The following is a 6,000-nucleotide window of genomic DNA, read 5'->3' as shown; positions in this document are numbered from 1 at the left end:
AAAATTTTCAGTCATTTGAAAATTTTAAAAATACTTAACCACAATAATTATAAGAAACATATAATTAGTTCTTTTAAAATGTGTTTCATGCATGTCAGTAAGGAAACTAATATATCAGAAGTGCTTTGACCACTCAATAATGCTTTGTAGCATTTTAACTCTCGATTGTTTGAAAAAATCTAAAAACTAATAAAAAGAACTAAAAACTACTTTTAGAAAAAGCATTTAATTACTAATTTTCTTCTAAAAATGCTTCCATAAAAAAAACCATATCAAACACCCACTTTTATCATCTCTCAGACTCATTCTCAAGCTTATAGTTTCGTTGTCACACAAACTTAATTGATCTTTTAATTTTTGAATTGATATATCTTACGTTTTAATTCAAAATATGTACTATAATTAATTGAGTCGTCCTATTTGACAATTAAAATTTAAAAAAAAATGAAATCCAACAATATAATTAGGGTAACACACACTGAATTCTAATCATTAAGAAAAAAAAGAAAAAGAGAAAAAATGCACTCACTCTGACACATCAACTAACCAAATTATTACCGACAACTGCAGCCATAGATTTGGTACATAGAAATCATATTTAAACATAAAAACTTGTCCACCCAATCTCTCTCTCCCATCTCATCAAAATATAGAGAGAGAAAAAAAACAAGACATATCCAAAGAAGATGAATCCTTCTCATCAAAAATTTTCTTCTTACACACACAGAAACTGCAGCTAAATCTAAAGAGTTGCTGTTCCAAAAGAGCTTCTTCAAGTTCTACCTCATCAACACGACAGGGACATTATAAAATGAAGCAAAAAAATTCAATTTTTTGAACTTTCATGATGTCTTGTCGTTTTGATGAGCTAAATTTTCTGAACTCTTGGTAGTTTTTTTCCTTTTTTTTAAACCTTTCTCCATGATGTGATTAAATATGTTCGATCTCATGGAATTCTCTATATTATGGTTAATTGAGTTTTTTCTTTTCTTTCTTTCTTTCCCTAATTGTAGTTCCATAAATTTCCGTCGCCCCCGGAGTTCCAGGAGGAGTAGTAGTCGTGTCGGGGCGGCGACGAGCTTATTCTCGGCGGCGGTAACAGCATTCCCTCCGCCATGTCGTGCAGCAGATTCGGCATTCCAAACAGTGCCTCTTCGTCGACGAATTCCCCGGACAGCAGAGCCGATTGGCTGTGGTAATGGCTTTCTCCAGGATTAACCTTTCGAGAGGCGGCAGCAGCAGCGGCAGCGACACGGATGTCAGCCGGGGAGGAGGAAGCAGGAACCGGGTAGGATCCAATCAAGTCAGGGAAGTTGAGAACAGTATTGCAACCTTTGAGGGCGAGGGCGGCGACGTCGTAGGCGGCAGCAGCCATCTCCGGCGTCGGGTAGGTGCCGAGCCATATGCGCGTAGTCTTACGCGGCTCCCGAATCTCCGACACCCATTTGCCGCTCCGGCAGCGGATTCCCTTGAAGTGATCGTGTTTCTTGGTGGAGCTTGAGGCCATGAGAGAGCGTTTGAAGGTGAAATTGGAGCAGAATTAGAAGAGGGCTAGAAAAAGGCCAAATTCTTTTTATCAAATAATTGGGAGTGGGGCTACATATAAGGATTTTAATTGGGAATTTGGAGAAAATTAAAGAGAGAGAAGAAATGGAAGTGAAGTGAGGAATTAAGGGAAAAAGGGGAGAAAGTGAGAGAATTTATACAGAAGAAAGCAATGGTTAAAGGCGTGGGGAGTTCGTGGGGGAAAAAACCAGTTGGATTAAGGATTAGATGTTTTGTTTAATCAAAGGATTTAAAGGGTTTTGCCTCAAAAACTCAAAAGCAAAAGCAAAAGCAAAAGAAAACGACATATGAATCACTAAAGAGAGAAAGTAAGAGAGAGAGAGAGAAAGCTTCACACGGTTGAGCCAACGCAACTCAAAAACACTGATAAGTGAGTGTGTTTTTGTTATCAAAAACTAGCAATGGATGACCTGTAAGTGTAAACATACCCAACCAAATACCACACATTGCTTCTCATTTCTCAATTCAATTGCTAGCTAACAATTATTTTATTTCCGCACTATTTAATAACTATCTCGTCTCCTTTTATTTCTCGTGATCAATGTCGTGTGGCTCACATTAGTGAATTCTTAACTATGATTGGAGTTCGTTGTCTGGACTGAGCAATACAGTGACCAGCATAGAACTTAAACACAAAATCTCATGGTAGTTGATACCAAGGTCTTGTGTCTTTGTCACTATGCAATTTCAAGGGACATTACTATTTCATTTTTAGTTTTCTGTTTTTAAATGTTAAGGTGAGAAATGTTACTGCCACTGACGTGTTTTTTTATTTTGTGTTATATTGTTTTGTAAACATTTTCAAGATCTATAGGCTACATTTTGGAAATTAAAAAAAAAGGTGGTTTCCAAAAATTTATTTCTATTTTTTAAATTTGGTTAAGAATTCAAATGCGTTCTCAGAGCTGATAAGTTTACTAATGAAATTATTAAAAACAAGCATAATTTTTTTAAAATAAAACAGGATGATCAAATGGCCACCTTTGTTTTTTATTCACTGTCGTTTTCTAAAATTAGGCATGTAAATATAGGTCAGTGCTAATTGGCGTTGGGAATTCGATGTCTCATCTTACATGTTATACTGAAAAAAAGTGATTTTACTAAAAGCATTATTTGGAAGGTTTTAATTTCCTAAATAAATTAAAAAGATCTCATCTAAAATGTTGTTCTTTTTTTTTCTTGTTATTATTTTAAATAATTGTTTTTTCTTTTGTATGTTACATTCTTCTTGCCGACCAATCACAAAACCTAGTACAAAACAACCACGAGGTGGGCTATCTATTCTATTTGCGTAGGAGGGAGAGAGAGACGTACAAGTTTTGTGGAACAAGTTTTAAATTTATGGTTTTTTTTTTTAATTTTTAAAGGATGAGGTCTAATAAAAAGTTACTTTGATTTTTTAAATTTTCTATTTTATTCCTTTTAATAAGTTTTGTACTTTACATAATTAGTTGAATGTTTTCTGCATAAACTTATCTCAACAATTAATTAGGTATTTTGTTCTATCTATAGAGTTGGAGGTTTGATCTAAAAATAATAATAATAAAATAAATAGTTGGATGTTTTTTTTTCTTTGACAAATAGTTGAATGTTAATGTGGCATACCAATTATATATAATAACAACTTATTAATTAGCACACCATATGGCAATGAGTGTAATACAAATACAAAGAAGTAAGTCATTTAGATATAATATAAGATTCTCACTTACTTGCTAAGAATCACAATGAGAATCAAGTAGAACAACAATGTTTTTTCTTTGATGTTGTTTATTAGAACTAATCTGGAATCGAAATCAGAAACTTGTTGAAATTGTTTCTTTTTTTTTTGGAAATTTATGAAAAATTAGAATGGGAATCATACGTATAACAATTACTATAATATCCCCTTGCTAATTACAAATATTTAGTGTGAAAATATTATTTTTAATTAAAATATTTATAATTTATAATTTATTTTTTTATCACTATTTTATTGGAGAGTAATAACTTTTTTATTTAATATTTAAAAATAATCACTAATTAACATAACATTCGTGGTCAATATAAAATTTTGTTAAATTTTATTGTCACAACATTTAGTAATTATTGATAATTTTTTAATTTAGCTTAATAAAAACTAAATAAAATCAAATAATCAAGAAATTAAATAGAATTTTTTAATATTTTAATAATAAAATCTAATCAAGTCAAAAAGGTTAGTATGTTTTTTTATTAGAAGAATAATTGTTAGTAGAAACTGTAGATCAAATTTAATTCTACATGTTACCTAATAACACTTTTTTATTTTGCTTCAAAAGAAGAAACACTATTTTATCTTAACAAATTAAAGAATAAACAATAAGTAATGATAATTAAATAGTTAACCAATCCAATTGAAATTTATGATTTTGAAAAAAACATCATATGTACTTAAAATAAATAAGTTTTTTTTTATTAGAAGAAGATTTATTAGTATAGTATAAATAAAAAAATAGTACCATTGTAAAACAATTAATAAAATTGTTGTGCAGTCTTGCTAAATGAGAGAGAAAATAGTAAAAGTTATAAAATATTTAGAGAAATAGTAAAAGTTATAAAATATTTATTAAAAATGTGTGGAGCCACATACAACATATTTGAGATATGAAGGTTTGAACCTCCAACCTCAAATAAAGGAATAGATGTCAATTATCGCTAAATTATTGTCATGTTGACATTGAACCAGAAATACATTTTAAAACAAAGTTGTCATTGTATAATTTAAAAAGCTTGCATTTCACTATTTATGTTTCTCGTTCTAAAACTAACACTAAAAATAAATTTGTTATCAAACTGGGTCTCATTTTCATTTCTTATTTCTCGTTTTAAATTTTATTAAGAAATCTAAGCATTTCACTATTTATGTTTCTTGTTTCTCATTTTTTAGAAACGTTCTCAAAATTTGTAGAAGTTTCAGAAACAAAATAAAAATAAGTTTCTTGTATCTTGTTCTTGTTTTTAACTTTTTCCAACATAAATAAAAGTATTTGTTTATCATTATTTGGTCAGCCATATGGGGAACTCTAACCCCAACCTACTTTTTGCACCCTTTATGGCTTCGTCAAACCTTAGACGAGGTTCTTTCTTCCTTGACAGAGCTTCACTGCATGGAAAACTTTGCTTGTCTCGGTAATGAATGTTGCTTGTACGAGGATTTCAACTCTTTCGCGACTCTAATCGATTTGCCTCTACTATAGTCCAAGCCCCACGGCTCAATCTTGCCTCAACAATAGGCCAAGGTCCTCTCGACTCGATGTCGCAACTCAATTCCAACCATCTTGGTTCTCGACCATTCGATCGTCTCACTCCTACACTGAGCTGGGACCTTACTGAGATGAGTTATGACCTTTAACGGGCTTAGAACTAGTTTAAAAACGCTTATGGGTACTAATGGGAGATCCCTACCGCATAACTATATCAAAACTAGCTTATCGAACCCATTGAACGCCTCTAAGACCATTTCTGTCTAGGACCAAGTTAATAATGGGCTAACAGCCTTACCAGGTGCTACTCGGATTATTCCTGCCCAGATCCAGGCAAGGAATGACTAAATTTGGCAACTGAGATGAGTCTTGCCACTTATCAGACCAAGACTAGTTTTTTCTCACTTATCGGGTGCCCACCAGTATATTAGGATGCCACTCCGAGCATCGAGATGTCATCATGCTTGACTGCTCACTCGAACACGCTTATCTAGAATCGACCTTTCATACTTATGATTGAGGCATTCCTAACATCCATCCATCCAAACACTATCGAGGCATAAGGACTCTCACGCTAATGCCATCTCACTTTAGCATACCGTCCCGCATAATGGCCCTATGGTACAACCTCTGACCCGTGGGATGAGGCGTAATGTCAGCATACCTGTGTCGTCCAACACTATCCTTGAGATTCCCATTCTCGAAGGAAAACGCTCAAGATGTACTCTTGCAACGTCGCCCATGCCATGATGCACGCATGTGCAATAGGATAGCTCACTTAGGCCGTAAGGCCTTGGAGTGGTGGAGAGCCAACACCATGTCTCCCCCTATAATAGCATTTTAAGTGCTCTAGAAAGTGTGTACGTGCAAAGTGGTGAGGAGTCACTCGCCAACATAGAGTGCACATCTGAACTTTGGTTGACACAAAACTTGGTGTACTTGCAACTAACTCTAAAGCCGCTCGTCCAAACTCTCGACAGAGTATCATTTTTTAGGTAAGGGTGTTCAAAAAAACTGAAAACCTGAAGAATCTAAGTAACAACCCGACCCAAACCGTAAGGGTTAGGTTGGGTTAAATGAAGACTTGGTTTGAGTTCCGTTGTTATTTTTTCGAACCGAGTGGGTCTGTTCTGATTGCGGGTTCGAGTATAAAAAAGCTGGGTCAACCCAATCTGACCCGAACCAACATTAAGTTATATATATATATATA

At 33.6% G+C, this 6,000-nt stretch overlaps 1 protein-coding gene across 1 annotated transcript; it reads right to left on the bottom strand.

Moving 5' to 3' along the window:
• Window positions 1-531: 531 nt before the first annotated feature.
• Window positions 532-2,051, bottom strand: LOC111013387 (ethylene-responsive transcription factor ERF026). Its single transcript, XM_022287821.2, has one exon. The coding sequence runs from the start codon at window positions 1,505-1,507 to the stop codon at window positions 1,004-1,006; it is 504 nt and encodes a 167-aa protein (XP_022143513.1). The 5' UTR covers window positions 1,508-2,051; the 3' UTR covers window positions 532-1,003.
• Between the last annotated feature and the right edge of the window lie 3,949 nt (window positions 2,052-6,000).

This window comes from Momordica charantia, assembly GCF_013281855.1.
Source record: "Momordica charantia cultivar OHB3-1 chromosome 10 unlocalized genomic scaffold, Mcharantia_2.0 BLBB01000010.1, whole genome shotgun sequence".
NCBI lineage: Eukaryota > Viridiplantae > Streptophyta > Magnoliopsida > Cucurbitales > Cucurbitaceae > Momordica > Momordica charantia.
This window is presented reverse-complemented; position numbering and strand designations above follow the sequence as displayed.